The sequence below is a fragment of the Mandrillus leucophaeus genome, unplaced genomic scaffold, assembly GCF_000951045.1.
Source record: "Mandrillus leucophaeus isolate KB7577 unplaced genomic scaffold, Mleu.le_1.0 Scaffold181, whole genome shotgun sequence".
Taxonomy (NCBI): domain Eukaryota; kingdom Metazoa; phylum Chordata; class Mammalia; order Primates; family Cercopithecidae; genus Mandrillus; species Mandrillus leucophaeus.
In genome coordinates this window covers 975,409-993,107 of record NW_012101821.1, presented here as the reverse complement: position 1 = coordinate 993,107, position 17,699 = coordinate 975,409, and the positions used below count along the sequence as shown (strand labels likewise).

General features: G+C 36.8%; 1 protein-coding gene and 1 long non-coding RNA gene across 3 annotated transcripts in view; one reads left to right on the top strand and one right to left on the bottom strand.

Annotated features, from left to right (window-relative positions):
- Positions 1-17,699, bottom strand: part of PDE5A (phosphodiesterase 5A, cGMP-specific) — a 128,829-nt gene that overhangs the window by 15,812 nt on the left and 95,318 nt on the right. For both annotated transcript variants that reach the window (XM_011977595.1, XM_011977596.1), the window contains exons 12-15: positions 15,470-15,616; positions 10,825-10,950; positions 8,938-9,032; positions 965-1,052 (exon numbers count right to left, since the gene is read on the bottom strand). In XM_011977595.1, the coding sequence (XP_011832985.1) occupies positions 965-1,052; positions 8,938-9,032; positions 10,825-10,950; positions 15,470-15,616 (456 nt within the window). The remainder of the gene's footprint in view (positions 1-964; positions 1,053-8,937; positions 9,033-10,824; positions 10,951-15,469; positions 15,617-17,699) is intronic.
- The window catches only part of LOC105537907, a 57,435-nt gene that overhangs the window by 15,778 nt on the left and 23,958 nt on the right, over positions 1-17,699 (top strand). Inside the window, exons 3-4 of the long non-coding RNA XR_001005799.1 lie at positions 2,280-2,394; positions 2,739-2,896. This is a non-coding gene — a long non-coding RNA (uncharacterized LOC105537907). The remainder of the gene's footprint in view (positions 1-2,279; positions 2,395-2,738; positions 2,897-17,699) is intronic.

Sequence of the window (17,699 nt, the reverse complement as noted above, 5' to 3'; positions counted from 1 at the left end):
AACACAAGGTAGGGAATGGGAGAAGCCTACCAGTGCAGTAACAGAAAATGTGAAATGTTAAATCATGTTCAAAATTTGGACTGCTACCCAGGAGTACACATTTTGGTTTCTGAGTTGAGAACTCTATACTATATATTGGGACCTAAAGTAACTAGAGGGTTTTTAGTTATAAAATCATGACCAGAAAAGTGATGGGAATCCCTGAATTTTTTTCCAGGGCTCAGGAAAGAACTAGCCCCACTGAGTAAACTTAGTGATATTGTGGTAAAACTGTTTTAAGATTATATGTCACGCATTGTGTATGTTCAATGTAATAGTTAAAACTTTCATTTTTTCTTATTAAGGTAATACCTACACACAGCAGATAATGTAAATAATGAACAATCACCCCCCCCCAAAAAAATGAACAATTTCATTATACCAGCACAGCCATTGTTAATATCCTGGTGCATATTAAATTAATCTTGTTTTCCTTAACATAAGTATGTTTAGCATAGCATAGCATATGCTTTCTTATGTTGATAAATATTCATTTCAGCAAGTAGTTAAATAGCTTTATTCTTTAATAAAATTGTTTCTTAGTAACTGGAAGTTTCAGTAAAAAGAAGAAAAGGTATTGCTTTGTGAAAACAAATGCTTGAGCTATAGAAACCACTTCATTTCAAAAAAAGCAGAATTAACTGAGAGCCACAAAATACACATTTTTGTTTGTTTCTAATTTGGAATAGCCACATAGAGTAGAATAACCAAATTTCCCTTATCAGGCAACATGTAGACAGTTCTGGTTGTCTAGAGAAGTGAGGCTGTGAGGATCTCAAATGTTTTGGCTTTGCCTTCCTTACCCAAAAAGGAATAAAGTATGTGCAAGAATTTATGATGCTGGGAATAAATCCAAGAACTAAAAATAAAACTGAATTTATAAAGCTCTCTTTAAAAATTCCACAACAATAAATTAGGTACTTACTGGACTATTAAGAATCATCAGGCACTGGTCAAAATGATGGTGCTCCATGATTGAATGGCAGTAGAGCTGGGCAAGTGGATGTTCACTTCTGAAAATATTTTGTTGAAGAAAGGATAAAAGATCAGTTTCCTTAATGTGCCAGTTTATCAGTACATTTTTTATTACTGTTTAACTAAAAGAGAGACTACTTCACAAAATTAATCAATAATTTTCCCTCCTTTTCTGAGAAAAGAGTGAGGTAATCTCTGGGAAACAAATACCAAGAGTCAAATTGTTTTCAAATATCAATGGAACCATCGCCAGTACAAAGTATGAACAATTTCATTGGTCTTAATACTGATTAAAATAGAAGTAAGGAGTAAGGACCAAAAAATTAATACCTCCAAACATGGAAAAAAAAAACCACTGAAATAGTTGTACCAATTATATTTTTCAATTTCAAAGCTGCAATTGATATAAAATCTGAAACAAATTCACATTAGCTTTTCCTCTGAAATAATGCTCAGGCTGAAGGTCAGCTTATTCATGTGTGCCTGCAAATAAGAAAAGGACTGACTGAGATGGAATTAACTGAGGTATGACTGATGAAAGGCAAGAAAAAGAAGGATACTCAGGGCACATGCTCCCTTGGAAGGAAGGAAGGAGACGGCTGCGTTGGAAAGTTCCCCATGTGGGATCCAGGTCATTTTAGTGCAGAATATCCTGCTAGTTCTGCTAATTGAACTTGGTGAAGCAGTAGAGACCCTTTGGCTGAATGAAGACAAAGGAAATGACATTATACTCAGTTCATTATATGAACTGAGACAGTCACAAATAAAGCTCTAAAGCACGACAAGCACAATCCTCCACCTCATGTTTCTCAGGACCCTTCACATGTGAATATTAAGCATAGGTTTCACTATTTCTTCATAAGAAAAAGACGAAATTTCTGAAAACCTCTGTTTATAAAATTTACAGGAAAGGGCTTTGTGAATTGTAAAGCTCCACATACAAGTGGTGGATAATACAACTGATTTGTTATTTCTCCCTATTACTATCTGAATGGTTATTTTACTTTGCATTTAATTTGTTGAAGATAGAGAAGCTACCTAAGCCTGAAGAAATGTAATGTGGGGGAAAAATGGGTAAAGTGAGAGAGACCTGAGGGAAAACGAAAATAGTAAAGTGAAAATAAAGGTAAGAGGACAGATAATCCCATCTATTCTTATTGTTTAAAGTGTTGTCTATATTGCTAATTTATCAATGTTACTGTTGTCCTAACCTTTCTCAAATTAATTCTTGCCCTTCTTGTCTTCTTTGCTCCTTCCATATTTAGTGAGTTGGAGTATGGATCAGGTACTGTGCTTAGCATTGGAAAATGGGATGACAATGAACAGAGTAACACGAGTAGATTTCTGAAAAAGGATGAACTTACTGGAAACAGATATTGTGTATGTATCAAGACTACTGGGAGTTAGGAGACTACTGGGAAACTTCTAGTAATCTAAGTAAGAGAGAGCCTGGATTAGAGTGGCAGCAGCCCAAAGGAAGAGAAGCAGACATCTGAGAGCTGTTTAAGAGTAGATCAGATAGGAACTGGTAATGACTTCTGACTAGGAGTGGGATGAGGGAGATGAGGGGATGAGGGGGAAAAGGGAAAAAGTATGAATGTTAAAGTCTCTGCCTTGGGATGCTGACCTCATTTACTGACATAGGAAAAGGGAGAAGATGATCAAAGATGGAGGATGAAGCAGGGGAAGCTGACTAGCTGAATGTTGGATCTGTTCATTTTAAGGTGCCTGAAATAGACCCAAAAGGATATAAATGTCTGAACTTAGTCTGGGCTGGTGATATAGATTTGGAATGCATCAACATGCAGATGGTAATCCTGGCATGCGAGTAGATGAGATCATCCAGGGAGATGGCCTATAATGAGAGCCTATAACATGTCAGGTAGTGTGCTTTAGTTTTTTTTAGTTTATTATATTTAATTTTTACAATAACTCTGGGCAGGGCATTCCCATTTACCACATCAAAACCCTCAATCCCACCTCTTACTCATCCCCTGATGTAGTGTCCAGTTTCATGCACGCTTTAACAGACTTCATGCAAGTACCAATTAGAATGCCCCAGCCTACCTTTAATACCTCTCACTTCTGCCTTAGAGCTTTCTGACCCCACAGCTGGTGCCCAAAGGAATTTTCTCTGCACTCATATTTGTTCAACTTGAAAGTGTGAAAGAGTGAAGGCCTGCGGACCACCTTGGACCAGTGGGGTACACAGACCTAGGTACAACTGCCTTTGTCTTGCCAGTCAACAGTTCTGGGTCTTATTTCATAAGACTACTCCAAAGTGCCTGGGAAGACTAAGACCCAGTATGGGTGGACATCTGGATAACTCATCCCCTCTACTGCCTTGCCTTTCTTCCCTGCTTCCTTCCCAGTCCCGCATTCCTGCTCCCTGGGGTCATATTCACAAATAAGCTATATGCACACTGACTTTCATCTCAGGTTGTGCCTCAAGGGTAACCTCGGCTGAGACCTCTCTAAAGTTGCCATCTTTTTGCTTTCTAGACAATCAAAGGCTCAGTGAAAAATAATGTGCTCAAGGTTGATATAAATGGTAGAGCTGGCATTCAAGTACATCCTCTTCAACACATCACATGGTCTTAGGATACCAAAGTACTTTAAAGGCACATAGTATCCACTCATTGACCTACTTAGGAGCTGGACTACGAAATGCTATTAGGTGGATATAACACAAACAAGTTAGAACTTCAAACACACATTACAGTTTTAGATGACACAGAAGGGACTGTTTCACATTAGAGAAAATTCTTGGCTTGTGAGATAGATGAATGCAAACTGTGTTTGTCTTTACTTAGATTCTAAAAATACAGATTTATGAATCAATAACAGAGTGACAAATGCCCCGAATTTCCTGTATATAAAAACATTCATGGAAATCAGTGTATTCTATATCTGTTGCATTTTCCTCTTTCAAACACAAGGTTATGTGGCTTCTTTAAGGTTGCAACAGAAGGACCCATTTAAACCACTACTGCTACAGAATTTTGTTCCCACGCTGCTGTCAGTGAGCCCTAATGGACCAGCACACTCACTTTGCATTTTCCTCTGTCCTGCACAGTTGTTGGTCTATCTCTGACAGTAGTATTAAGATGCCCAATGCAGAAATCAGACCAATATTTTAGAAATAGGAAGCCTTAGAAATCTACAGAAAAGGAAAGCCCCATGGGGGTGGGGAACTATATTGCCACCCCAGTCTGCTTATGTCACAAAGGACTAACAACGTCCTTGGTTCTGCTTCTCAGCCGTATATATTACTCTGGGCTCAATTCTCTAACCATCTCTTTGTAACCTTCAATCCCATTTAGTTCTTTACTTCATCATTTCTCTTCAAATCATCACGATTGCCTTCTTCTCCCAATCAACAATCATATTCAATGACATAGATATTCATAATGATGATTCATTTCACGTTTTGACCTCAGAGTTCTCTGACCTCCTTGACACTACTGATGATCTCTTTGCACATAACGATGGACAGGGCTCTGCTTCTTTGTTCCACAGCTACTAGGTTCTACTGGGCACAGTATTTTTGCCACTTCCTTTATTGACCACAGGACAAAGCAAGATCTTAAACTCCTATCTGTTGCTAAGAACATTCCCCTGTGAAAATAGCTAAGACCTGTAGAGCATTTAACATGTGCCAGGAAATATTCTAAGCACTTTACATCTATTTATACCCCTTTAATCCTTATGAAAATCCCAGAAGATAGGTATTTTCATTATTCTATTACACATAGAATAAACATAGAGAAGTTTAATGACTTGCACAAGGTCACAAAGTAAGAGAAGCCAAGATTTGAAGCCGGGCATCTGGTTCAAGTTGGTTCTTAACTACCATAACCATCACAGCCACTGCTTGGTGGTATAAGGACTAAATAAACTAATAAATAAAGAGTGCAAAAATGTTTCAAATGCCATAAGGCCTATATAAAGTTTTAGCTTCTATTATTAGTATTTACTACTGACATAGGTCTAATTGAATGGAACTTTCACTTTATTCATAGTCAGATCTCCAGGCTCTCAAGATCTCCAACCTGACCAGGGATCATCTCATTCATGGATAAAATGGACTTTACCCAGCTTGAACTTCACACATGATTTTGTGCTGGTGTAGTGCCCTTTAAAGTCTCTCACATCCTGCTGACCCTCTACTCCCACTGCCACACCATGACTTCAGCTCACTTCTGTCCTCTATTAGAGCAGAGAAGACAGTCATGGCATAGAACAAATTCTCTTAGGACAAAGATACACAAATCTCCTTGTGGCTAGCAGGAGACCTTTTCCCCCTGATTTTACTGCATCTCTAACCTTGAAAAAAACACATACGTTTGATCATTTTACCACTTCTAACTACCACCCTATTTATTATCTTCTACTCGACTTATTGCCAAAACTCCCCTAACCTCCATTCTTGTCATCCTTCTCTCTCAGTGCACACATATACATTTTCCCAGCTCTTTCATTTTCATCAATGGCACCATCACTGTTCCAATTTCTTGGACCAGAAGTCATATCTCCTTCCCTCATGCTTATATATAACTAGCTGCTTATTATTAAATTAAAAAACTTTTTCTCCTTCATCCTCTTCCTCTCTCTAGCCCATATGTGATTTTTCAGTTTATATCTGACTTGCTGTAACAGCTTTCTAGTTGAGCTCTGTGGTTCTAATTTCTACCCATTCACCTTGTAGCTTACATTCAGACTTCTTTCCTAAAACTGTGTGCTTACTACACACTGTAGTGGTTCCTTTTTCCCACCCATATCAAATCTATAATGCACTGCTTAGTTTTCTAACCCTGCCTCAGGAAGTTTCCGTTTGTTCATTCTCTTCTTTTTCATCCCTAATCAATGTGAACCTTCTAACTCTAGTCAAGCTAGCCATCACCACTGTTCCAAGAAAGTGCTTACCTCATGGTGCTCCTGAAATATATTTATCCTTTCTCCTTCCTAAATCCTACCCATATTTTAAGACCAAGTTTAAGTCTCATTTCCGGCATTAACAATGGAGTTGTACTACATCTGACTGGACCAGTCTTCTCTGCTGAACACTTACAGTCCTGCTCTACATAACTCAGGACTAGAAACGTTCTTGTAGTGATCACTATTACTTCATGAGACTATGACAATTCCTTAATGGCAAGAATCACATTTTATACTTCTATCACTCTCTTTCCGCCTTGCAAAGGGCAAACGCCCTAATATAATAATTATTCATTATCTATCTGCCTAGAATATAACATAATTTCACTGCATTATTTTATCAACACCAAACTTGAATCTAATTAAATAAATGCATCTACAACAGTCTTCTTATATTGAATGCAGGCCTAATGCAGGTAATTTCTCTACATAACCCAAATGCTACAATTGTGTTTTCTCTAGTGGTTGTCTGCACTTCAGCCATTTTGTTCCTATTACTGCCTATTTTTAAAATAAGAATTCAGTAACTATCTGAGATCATTCTTTTTTTTTTTTTTTTTTTTTGAGATGGAGTCTCGCTCTGTTGCCCAGGCTGGAGTCAGTGGTGAGATCACAGCTCACTGCAACCTCTGCCTACTGGGTTCAAGCAATTCTCCTGCCTCAGCCTTCTGAGTAGCTGGGATTACAGGAACCCACCACCATGTCTGGCTAATTTTTTTGTATTTTTAGTAGAGATGGGGTTTCACCATACTGGCTAGGCTGGTCTCGAACTCCTCGCCTCGTGATCTGCCTGCCTCGGCCTCCCAAAGTGCTGGGATTACGAGTGTGAGCGACCGTGCCTGGCCCTCATTCTTTTCTTGCTTCACCCAAGTGGGAGAAGTAAGCATGAGCAGTGAACTCTTCCCTCACATATGCCACTGGCGTACCTGTAGAACTCCTCTACAATGGTAGTTTCCTAATCAAAGAAGGCTTCAAATAATCAAATGACGACTCAAGGGGCAACTTTCTATTGAAGAAATATCTTCTTTCAAGGTAATTTCAGGGTAATTTTCTGAAAAGATGTTCAAGAATGAATAAGGACAACCTCAGTTTCAAACTTTGCTACCACATGACCATTTTTTCTTTTTTTGATAAGTTACTTTCATCTCTGTGCATTGTTTTATTGTTTTGATTTTCTCTAAATATTAGTTTGAATATCTGATGAGGGCTGGGCACAGTATACGTTTTTAGAAGATAGTACTTTACATGGGAATATTTATGGTACTCATACTCTCCTGAGTCCCCTGCCTAAGAAAATTCTACTTTAAGTATCACTCATTTACCAGCAAGGAAAGAAAAAAAGAGAAATCCCTGGAAAATTCTTGGTTTCCTCTACTGAAACCACAGGGATGTAGGAAGAAATAAAAATCTTTGAAACTACTTTAACTTTTTTTTTTTTTTTTTAAGTTGAAGTCTGCTTTGTGGTGTGTGTGTGAAAGCAAGATTCTGCAGTTGATGAGTTTTTCCCAGGATGTTTTCTTTTTCTTTCTTTTTTTTTTTTTTGGAGAAGATGACGTTTCTCCAGATGTTTTTGGGGTAATTATTTTTAAATAAACAAAGGAAAAAATAGTTGAGTGTTTTTTTTCACTCTAAAGCAGGGCAATATAGTATCTTAGAGCTATCCATACACTAATAATCCACATACTAATAATATTATGTTTAGTGTAGCACATGCTGATTCTGATCTTTAGGCTGTGCTGACTGTGGAGGGGCATACTATGTGGCTTGACTCTGCACTATCCATCTTTTCATGGCAGTGTCCCCTTTCATAATTATTCTGTGTCTATGTGAGGCTCAGGATTGCAATCACATGACAAAGCGCAGGGGACAAAGGACATGTCACTCAGTCAGTTCTTTACAACATGAGATTTTTCAAGAGGAAACAGCCAGACTCTGATACTCAGGCAAGACCTTGCTATCTTTTCCCATCAAAGGTCAGCAGAGGACATGGTTGTTACATCACTACAATTCTTTCTACATGAAGTTTTCCATTTATTTAGATAAGGAGAATGTGATTAGAGAGCTTTCTGAAATTCCCTCTAGATATCAGACATCTGGAATTTCCTTGAGAGATCTGTCCATTAGTTGAATCACTTGTGTACTTAAAAAATGCTCAGTAGTAAGAGATCTTGCACTTAAAATGTAGACCTTTCAACTAAATTCCTACAAGAAAATAAAAATATCACAGTGGCTCAAACATTTGATGAAAAGTGATGTCACCTTTATCCTCTCATTTGTCATCTCAAATGTCACTTAAGTATGGCTCTTAAAGGAGCCTGAAACGCTTGTCCTAATGGATAGTATCTCACTCTCAAACTCAGCCAATGAGCAGTCATCTGATGATGGTACGTCTCTAGCATCTGCTTCTAATATTTAAGACTTAAATAGGCATCAACTATTCTGCTTGTTATTGATGTGTATTATCTTTTACAACTATTATTTCCATTTCATGTATCAGGACATTATGGTATAGAGAAATTAGACAGAGGCCCAGTTCTCCAACACTGTGCTATATAGCTTTCACTAAGACCACAAGCCTCCTTCTCCTGAGCACTTAATAAGTATGCAGGGCTGAGCTAAGCACTTCTCAAATATTATCTTTTCTACTGCAGGGTGAAATGTTACCTTTTTTGAACTAGTTTTAATAGTTTTCTAAGGGAGCTGTTAAGCTGGATGTACATAAACTAAAGTAAAACTCTTGGTAATTATCTAATGAAATAAGATTCTCAACATAAATATGTTTTGAACTTCAGGGCTGAAAAATTATAAACATAATACTGAACCTGCATTCTTTTTTCCATTTCCTTTAAATATAACCAGAGTATGTTACGGGACCTTGACCAATTGCAATTTTGTACCATCAAATTTTGCTGTGGCTTTAACTTAGAAACATACAGTCCTATAATTAAAAGAAAACATTTTCTTGCTTTACTGGGAAAGTCTTACCGCTGTATGTAAGAGTTATTCACACCACGGTGATCTAAATCGTGGCTTAGTGCAGCAATCAGCAATGCAAGTATCTCCAGGTCAGTCAGTTTGTTCTGCATGATCAAAGACATTGGAGGAAAGAGAGAACAAATAAAATGTGGTGAAGAACATTATATGACCTCTTTTCAGTAATCTTCTTTTCCCCTCAGTGCTTTACATACATACTTCTCTATAGTCACAAAGGACTAACCCTAGAATCCTATTCTTCAGGGATCAGTTGTCCTTTGTCATTCACAATGGGATCACCACAAACGTCACTTATGAACAGGAAAAGCTGAAATGCCTCAATAAACTAATAATCTGTCTACCTATAGTAAGTATTGCTAATGCTTAATTATTATGTGAAATAATCATAATAAACTTTAAATAATTGTTTTTTTCTCTTTTAATTCCCTACAGATTCTGTTCACTCTCTGCTATCAGTTGCTGTGTCCTTAAGGAATGCAGACAATGTTAATTCAAGCAAAACAATAGAAAGAAAATGATTTGAAATGAAAACTTGGCTTCAAAAAGTTACATAATATACTCCCAAGCTAAATATAGGTTAATTTTTAGTATCTGCCATGAGTATTGTCATTAATACTGTTCCCCTTCATTAGCAAAAAAGACACAACTTAAAATTATCATCAACTGTATTTTCCTAGAACTCTCAGTACTCTAAATAGGTTTTACAACAAACACAAAAATCATCATTTTGTTATTCCTCACAGAGAACAAGGATAGTTTTCAGTGTCGATAATCCTTATGACCTTCCCATACCCCAAAATAAGTTTACACAATTTCTTACACTGGTTGAGTATCCCTAATCTGAAATCCAAAATGCTTCCAAATCTGAAGGTCTTGGAGCACCAATGAGTCTCAAAGGAAATACTCATTGGAATATTTTGGATTTTCAGATTAGGTACGTTCACCCAGTAAGTATAATGCAAATATTCCAAAGTTTAAAAAAAATCTGAGATCTAAAACACTTCTTGTCCCATTTCAGATAAGAGATACTCAACCTACACGTGTTTGCTAAGGTAGGAAAATCATACTAGTGTATTTAATTTCACCTCACTTCTTTAACAACAATCACTTCTTTTAGATTTAGCCTGTTAAAATGTGCACCCTATGAAAGTAGACACAGAGAATAACATTTTAAGAATTTATTTACAAAAAGAAAAAGGCAGGGAAGCTCTGAATTAAAAACAGTTATATGATGGATGCCTGGAATCACTTACCTGGAATAACTAGTCGATTCCCACTGAAGTTAGAATCTAAGGACAGAGATATGGATAAAATTTGGCCTGGAAAGGAACGCATTACTTGAACGTTTTCTGCATTGATCTTCCTTTTAAACAGTCTCTGGTCAATGTATATGAAACCAAAACCCTTTCTATGAAACAGTACTTAAAAAATTTACTGAGTGCTCCAGAGAAAATGCAGTAGAGACCCCTAACTTAAGCAAGTTCAGGACTTGGGTGGTTTTTGAGGAATTCTACTATGGAGCAGGTTGAATGTGAACAAGAGAAATGTGATACTTTTTCTTACTTTTTCTTAATAAGGTAGTGTTTTCCTCAGAAGGAAATATTTATCTGCCCAAAGACTATGTATGTGCAACATGAAGTTATTTTAAAGGTTTTCTAATATGCCATATATATTATATATGGAAGAAAATTAGCAACTAAGTAGTTTTGCCAGATTAGTCCTCTTTAATTAACAAAATATAACTTATTATGTAAGTTGCAGCAAATATTATTTTAAATCATTATCTGTGCACTTTAAAGTGAACTTGAAAGAATATGCTGTAAATTTTACTACTAAGCAACAAAATATATTAGATATATGAATGGCTCTAAAAAGTACCTGAATTTTGCCTGCTTTTAGAGCAGCAAACATGCATTGAGCTGTATTAAAGGCATGTCTCCAATTATGATAGGCAACATTCTTCCGATAATTCTTCTTAACACTTAAAATCCATCTGCAAAGAACCTTTAGGGAATAAAACATAAGTAGTAACAATAATTGCCAACATCTTCACACATTTACTATGTTACAGGCACTGTACAAAGCGTTCACAGTTAGCCTGATACTCCGATTTGGATCATCTTACAGACAAGAAAACTGATACTCAGAGAGGTAACTTGCTGAAGGATACATTGTTCGTTAGGGATGGAGCCAAAATTCAAACTTGAGCAGTTTGACTTCACAGCCTACCATGTTAACCACCATGCTAATTAAATTGATACAAAACACAAGACATCCCTAAGAAAGGTATTTTTGGCAGGATAGGGCACTGACTAGGTGATATATATATATATATAGTCCATGTGTCCATGTGCCATGTCCATGTGTCATCAACTAGGAGAGTCCAAAGAGTCACATAGGTATGAATTCATCATCAGACAGCCATAAAAGCAGCCACTCTCAAGTTCTTCCCATGCTCTCATGTTGTATATCTGTGAAGGTATTTAGTGCAAGGCCCTGGGGGTGGACTAGTAACAAGGTATATAGTACATGTCCAAGGACAAATTGGAGCTACAAGACAATGCCATCATTAGTTCTTTGTCCTTTTAAATTATACTTATTCAGGTAGTTACTGCTTGGTTACAAATAAGTAATTTTTTAAAAATAATATGTGCCAAATAAAGCCCTGGCGTCCATATAAAAATACTTTGAAAGATGGCCGGGGGAAGGACAGACTTCAGCAAGCCTCAAGAGTTGGGTTTAATTTAACTTCTAAGTGGTGTATTAAATAAAATCCCCAGAGACTCATGGGCCCTAAACATGGTTTGTGTTAGTATCAGAATCTGCCTCTCTTCAAATCTGAGTGATTTACTATATTTTTGGGGATTTGTAAAATAAATATGTGATTCTCCATATATATATCACCGGAGTTGCTTCAAACACAAAGAACATTGCCCTGGGAAATGGAAAAAGTACCAGGGAAAAGAATGTTGCTTTGACAATATTCAACACAATACGATTAGCTACAGAAGTAAGTCAAAAACAAGGTTTTTTCATTGTTGGTAGAAACTGCTTATAAAAGACTTCGTGGGAAATCAATACTTCCATATCCTCCCTTTTCTTTTCAGGTCATTTTATTCCTGTTCTATTGCTCAGTTTACAGGAAATTCTGATAACAAAGAACCTAATGTCTCCTAACCTTTTCACCCACTGAGTTGCCATATTTCAAGCGGAAGATTTCTGTATGCCTAAGATTGAATGTGTTCACCCCAAGCACACTGCAGCTTCTTCCACCATTTTTTCATTTCTGAATAGAGTCTGTCAGGAAGGTGATGGATTAATCTTACTGGGAGATTAATCTTACTGAGAGACTTTTAAGTAAGATCTAGAAACTCTCTTCTATATGTTTAGAAAATATATTGCAGAAAATTACTGGTGATTAATTAAAGCAGCAAGAAAAATAAACAGGAAAACCCAGAAATTTAATCTTTGGCTATATTTTTTACTAATCATAAATGTACAGATATAATTAAATACATAATACCATATATTGTGAAATGATGACCAAAATGACTCTATGAAACATAATTCCTAAGGGACTCCTCTATTTTCCTTTTATTAGGACAGACCTAAGAGAATTGGATAACCCAATGGACAAAGTAGTACCTATATTTAAGTACAGTTTTAGATTCTGTTACCAGGATGTTCTCAACAGCATACAAGAAAATTATGGTCATATCTGGTAAGTTCTCATTGGATATGCTAGACACCGTTAAAATTTGTAAGACAGTATTTTGTACAGGACTACTGAGTAGTTATTTGCAGTTTGGATGACTCTAGAGAGCATGTCCAATGCGTTGAATCAGTTTCCAACAATTATGGAAGGTTTCCCGAGTGGTGAACTCAAGATGCCACCAGAGAAAAAGAAGAAACAGAAAACAACTTAGCTCCTGCTTCAAGACACTCAATCAGTAGTGAAAACAACAAAATTGCATATATAAAGGAAATAAATAAATAAACATAAAATCGAAAGCAAGTTTATACACTGCCAAATAGCAATTGAAGCAGCATGAAGTCAAGCCTAGGGTTCTCTTACAAACAGATATTCTTGAGTCAGGCTCTGCAGAAGAGAAATGTTTGTTGTGGCAGAGAGTGGAACAGACATCATTCAGGGAGGATTAAGATGTAAAAGATGGAAAGTGAAAATAAGCACAAAACATGCAGATTTGCTCGAGTAGAATGAAGAATCTGTTTCAGAGATCAGCGAGAGGCAATGGTTACAATCATTATAGGAGAATGACTAAAGATTTAGAAGCCATGCAGAGAACATGAAGATCTGTCTTTCAATATGAAATATTTTTAGTCACAACAGCTTCATGATTTTAACATCCTCTCTAGCATTAACATTTTAATCTCATCATCCTAAAATTATACTGACAATAATATATGAAAGAAACAAAACAGAAGAGGCACTAAGGAAGGAAGGCCAGCCAGAATGATTGCAATGTTCAAGTTGATGTTGGCAAGAATTAGAATAATAGTTATTCAACCAGAAAAGGTAGGATGATGAATCAGACACTAAAAGGAAATATTTTCCTCATGGATAAAAACCCAACAAGTGGTAAGAATAAAGATTTCTATAGAAACTTTAAGTGATTATCTTCATTACCCAACCCTCAAATGCTATCTAAAGGCCAATGAAGAAATAAATCAACTTATATGAATTTTGTTTAAAAGTACAAGAATCACATTCCTCTGCTCTGGCCAAGTCCTTTCAACAGAATCATTATTAGTTTCAAGAATAGGAGTACTCAGGAATGGAAAGGGATTTGAGACACTATATAGGTTTATAAAGTCCTATAACTAGCAAGAAGCAGAAGTGAGATTCACATAGAACTTCTGGCTCCAAATGAGATCTTCATCTCATCAATAGATACGGCTTTAAAAAATGAGCCTTATGACTTACTATTGAGAAATTCGATGAGTGATGTAACCAGTCAAACTTGGCCTAAGAATGGGATAACTGACATGGACTCTACACCTGTTTGTTAAACAGAATATTATAGATAAGTACACATATACACATGCATACAAATAGATAATCACAGATGCATGTATAATTCTCACAAAACTCTCGTGGGGAGAATAATACCATTACCCCTAATAAGAGATGAGGAAACTGAGAATGTGAGTGAGGGGGATTGCCCAAGGAAAAAAGAGCTAACCAGTAGCAGAGCTATGACTCAAAAATCCATGATCTTTCTACTCTACCACGGTGTCTCAATTTCTTCATTTGTAAAATGGGGATAACAATAACCCCAGTAACAGCCTTTCTAGAGAACTTGTTGAAATAATTAAACGACATGATATCCCTTAATCAACACACTCTAACAAGAGTAAAATATTATTAGGTAAGAGTCTATAGACAACTGTTGTCTATTTTCACCTAAGAAAGAGCAACATACACTTTGGTTAAATTCAGGAAGAACCAGATTTGGGCCTCCAGTAATACCATAAATGACAATGTATTAATCACTCTTAGTTTTCATTTCTGTGAGGCCTTTGAGAGCAGGGACAATTCATCACTGAACTGTGCACCTGGCACAGTCCTGCGTATACAGTATATGTTAACAAATTTTCGTTGTATGAATTAATACAGTGCTAAATAGTGGATGCCTTCGAGATATTTAAATTTTCAGATAGGAAATCTATACAAGGAGACTAGACAGTCAACTGATGAGAAAAAGTAATCTTTAAAGGCAAGATTACTGAATTCTATTTTTCAAATAGTCTTTTCTGCTGCCTCTTATTCTTTGTTGTTATATATTATAATACATAGCCATTATGAAACAACAGAATTCCCTGGTATCTTCAAACTGATATTAGAAGATATTTATTTAAGTTTTGCTATTATCTGAGAAGTGAATAAGGTAAGCAACAGAGGCTAAAATCAGTTTTCGTCTTCACCCATATTGGTGACCCTGTTCCAACTAAAAGCGTGGCCTCACATCAGGCCTCTTTATTTCCTCCTTCATTTTCAAAGGAGTTCACTCTGCTTTCGTCCTTCCCTGTACACTGTTGTTATAACCACTGCAATGAGATCATGCTACTTCTCTGCATAAAATTCCTGTGACTCACGATTGTTTTCAGGGTAAAATCCAAATCATCTGTACGGCTTACAAGGTTCTGTATGATTTGCTTCTCACCTTCTTCCATTGCTTCTCTTGCCATTCTTACCCCCTTAACAGTACTCCTGGCCCCCACCCCCAATCTCTCTGGTCATGCCTTTGCATATCCTGCTCCCATTTTTAGGAACACTCTCCCTTAGTCTTCACCCTGATACTTGATACACACTAGGAGCCCATTAAATGTGTTTTTAATAATGATAATTTTTCATTAAAAGTCTCGGGTATATATTAAGTGACAGTATATTAATCACTAAAATGTAAAAATCCCTATTCCATATTTGCATTCAAAATCAATTTTCTGTCTTACATATACACACACACATAGACTTTTCCAAAGGATGTCGCTGCATTCCTACCTCATGTTTCATCTGGAAGTTCTGCACAAGGTTGAGGTCAGTAAACATCCTAATTGTACACAGTGCTGTTTCCAGATCAGACAGCTCAAAGTCACTGAAGCTAAAGTCAGTAATTTTAAGGGTCTGGGCAGATGGCACCACAGCAGCCTTAGGTAAGGAGAAAAGGAAAAAAATAATGCTGTTAATTAAAGCAGTAGTGATTCATAAAGTTTTCTTGTTTTGCTGCAGAGAAATAGCGTATTGTGGCTTTTTTTTTTTTTTTTTAATGAAAGACACTAGAAACCTTTTTGTACAGTGGCAACTCCACTCCCTGCATTTTTAAAACTGAGCCACATAAGAGTAACTAATATGGTTCAAGGTAGGCTAAGTGGAGAAAAGGGAGTTGTCACCCTTAGACTGTACCTAGAAGGGTGAGCAGCACTAAGAACTCTAGTGATCTGGCTCCTTTATACCTCCCCAGTCTTATTCACTCTAAAGAAATTTATAATTTATTGAGTAAATATTCTGGAACCATCCCAGTGCTCTGGGCTGCAAATGAACTGGTAAGAAGGATAATGATAATGTTCTAAGGATTTTATGGTTAGTTCTCGGGACAACCTTATGAAGTGGACACTCTAGCTCCATTTTTCAAGTACAGGAACTTAAGCACAAAGAAGTTAATTTTCTTGCCTGTGGCAGCCCAGCTAGTTAAGGAACGAGGCGGCCAGGCCTCCAGTCCAGGAAAGCTATCCTGGGCTCAGACTAGCAGAATTTGTCTCCCACCATACTTGCCTCACACAAGCCTGATCATAAGAATCACCTGGGTGTCTATTAAAAAACATTGATTTGGACCAAGGACCCCTGGCTCCCTCTGACTGAAAAGAGCGCTCAGGCTCCTCTCCTAGATGTCTTGCTGGGCCCTGTGGGATGGGAATTTAAAGGAACCCCCGCTCCTCCGCCCTTGGACCATTTACCCTGTCAGCACTTTGTTAACTGTTTTAGTTAGATCAGGCTGAGATTAACTGGACCAACAGAGGCCTTTACGTGGTTTGAAGTAGAGGGAAGAAAAATTAAGAAATTTCAGCCAGGTTCTCAAACCCCTTAAGTTTCCTATGAGTGTCTGAGAGAGAACTACTCGGCTTTTGGGAAGTCAAAAGGTCAAAATAATAAAATCTTACGGAGCAATCTAAAGTAGATTTCCCTACAAATCTGAAGGCACTTGCACATTCTCCTTTTTATTCTGGACTTCAGATTTCACTTACATATACCAGACTTGTTTAAACTTTCCATGAATGTCACCCTCTTCATTCAAACTAAGTATTTTTTCCCAAGTCCAAAACTGACCAGAAAATACACATTCTGTTAAGTCAATTCCATAGGCTAATGTGTGGGCCGAAATAAGGGAAGAGAGAAGGATTAAAATATTTAGATAAAGGGCTTAGTTGTTTATACCAGCCTCCAACATGAGAGATGGAGCGGTAACTCAAGTTTGGGAAGTGTGGAGGTGGGAACAAGCCCATCTTTTAACTCAAAGCAGATAACAGCTGCTTTCCTTAAAATACAGTGCAATGGACAGGAGAACAGATGTTTTTTTCCTTAGGGCATCATTATTCTTACAGCAGGAAGTTTTCTTTCTTTCCTTCCACAAAGAACATTCTAAAAGCTACAGGATAGAAGCCAGCACAGCTTGTGCCTCTTTCCATTATCTACTGTAATTCCTAATCTCTCTCTAAGATAAAATAATCTTTTCTTTTGCTTGTTTGGTCACACCACACTACAACTCAAACATTCTGAGCTGACACAGTGGGGACATGCAAACATTTTCCATAAGAGTCTTGTGGTCAGTGATACACAGGTTCAGAATTCTGGGATCGATTATTAACAAGCCATGAGAAGTCAGAAATCCTTTCAAGCTCTTGTACTATGCTTCTTTGACCATCACAAGAAAATTCAACTTTCTGTTGAACTTAGAAAGGCTTGGGATAAAGGTGATTTTTAAGTAAAACATAATTACCTATTATTTTTACTTATCACATTGTAGGATAAAATATTATACATTTTACTAATAGCAGGAAATAAATTTACTAATAGCAGGGAATAAAGGATGTGGTATTTCTGGCATAGGATGTATATACAGTTCCAGATTTTCAGAGTTTCTTGTTTTAGTGACTGTTTTATTCATTAGAATTAGAAAATGAGATTTCTGAGTTTGATTTTCTTCAGGGGATTTTATTATTGCATTATGGTTTTG